The sequence below is a fragment of the Chaetura pelagica genome, unplaced genomic scaffold (genome assembly GCF_000747805.2).
Source record: "Chaetura pelagica isolate M959 unplaced genomic scaffold, ChaPel_1.0 scaffold415, whole genome shotgun sequence".
NCBI classification, from domain to species: Eukaryota; Metazoa; Chordata; class Aves; order Apodiformes; family Apodidae; genus Chaetura; species Chaetura pelagica.
In genome coordinates, this window is record NW_009953398.1 from 56,775 (window position 1) to 58,245 (window position 1,471).

A 1,471-nucleotide genomic window follows, 5' to 3' on the forward strand; every position below is an offset into this window, starting at 1 on the left:
AGCCTGCCTGTGGGCCGGGGCAAGGCCAGGAACCCTGCTAAAGGTACCAGGCCCCCTCCCCTGACACCCCCCGATGAGCCCCCCCAGCCCGGAGCAGGGGGTTCCACAGCTCTGCTCTGTAACCTCTGGCTGCTTCTTCCCATCCCTTCGTGTTGGTTCGGAGAGGCTGTTCCCGGGGCTGGGCTGTTTCTGGCCATTCTCACCCTGACCCCTCTGCTGTCCCCTGGGCTGGTGGCACAGTTGTCCTGCCCACCTGCTGTGCATGCCCATCTGTGACCTGGAGCTGCTGGCACAGCGTGGGTGCAGTGCCCCAGGTGGGCTCACCTGGACCCTCCATCCCCTACCCCCTGAGCCCTACACCTTGGTGTCACGACTGAGCAGGGGTGCCAGGTCCTGCTGCATCCTTCCTGTGGGGACAGAGCTCATGTCATTGCCTTGAGAAAGCAGATGGGTTTCAGGGCTGCCAGCCCTGGTCCACAAACCACCTGCAAGCGTGAGGGAGGGGGAACAATTTGGGACCTCTCAACTCCAGCACTGGGTTTCCCTGGTGGCTAAACCATGGTTGTCCTTGGTGGCTGGCAGGGGCAAAGTCTCCTGGGGAGAAGTCCCGCTACGAAACCTCCCTGAACCTCACAACCAAGCGCTTCCTGGAGCTGCTGAGCCAGTCACCCGACGGCGTCGTGGACCTCAACTGGGCAGCTGAGGTCTTGAAGGTGCAGAAGAGGCGCATCTATGATATCACCAATGTCCTGGAGGGCATCCAGCTCATCACCAAGAAGTCCAAGAACAACATCCAGTGGCTGTATGTCCCTGGGCTGGGCTCGTGGGGCTGTGGTTGGTTGTCCTGTGGTTTTGGGGGAGACCACCTGGGTCAGGCTTGGGTTGGAGTAAGGGGGAGAAGCTCAGAGCAAAGTCACCAGAACATCTGCTCGGGGCTTAGAGTGGTGGCTTCCCCTTCCTGTGGGCCTTGGGGTGAGTGCTGTGCTTTGAGCACAGGTGGCTCCTGAGCATCAGCATCCCCGTGTTGGCTGCGAGTTTCCCTGAGCCAGCCCAGGGAGCGGGGAGCTGTGTCCAGGCTCAAGGAGAGGACCCTAGAGCTGTCCCTTACTGAGAAATCCCTGCAGTGCTGATTCCCTGGGCATAGGGTGGGGACAGCGCATTGAGAGAGTCTCATTGTGGAGCAGAGGGAGCCCAGGTTTGCCTGCTGATGGTTCTGGTGCTCCCCAGGGGCAGCCAGGCCAGGCTGGGAGCCCCCAGCTGCGCCTGCTCACCGAGGACCCCTCCAACCAGCAATATCCTTGGGAAGCAGGGCTGGGGATGGGGCTGGCAGGGTGTGGGGAGGGAAGGGGTTGAGCCCTGCCCTGAGCCCAGCAGGCAGCGTCCCCGTGTCTGCTCCTTGACCCCTCACACCGCAGCCTACATCAACTGCCAGGACCTCCGCAGCGTCGTGGCGCCCTCGGCGCAGATGGTG

The 1,471-nt window shown here is 62.3% G+C and overlaps 1 protein-coding gene across 1 annotated transcript in view; it reads left to right on the forward strand.

Moving 5' to 3' along the window:
• Positions 1 to 1,471, forward strand: part of E2F1 (E2F transcription factor 1) — a 7,921-nt gene that overhangs the window by 3,939 nt on the left and 2,511 nt on the right. Inside the window, exons 2-4 of the mRNA XM_009998385.1 lie at positions 3 to 43; positions 583 to 834; positions 1,416 to 1,468. Coding sequence (XP_009996687.1) covers positions 3 to 43; positions 583 to 834; positions 1,416 to 1,468 — 346 coding nt within the window. The remainder of the gene's footprint in view (positions 1 to 2; positions 44 to 582; positions 835 to 1,415; positions 1,469 to 1,471) is intronic.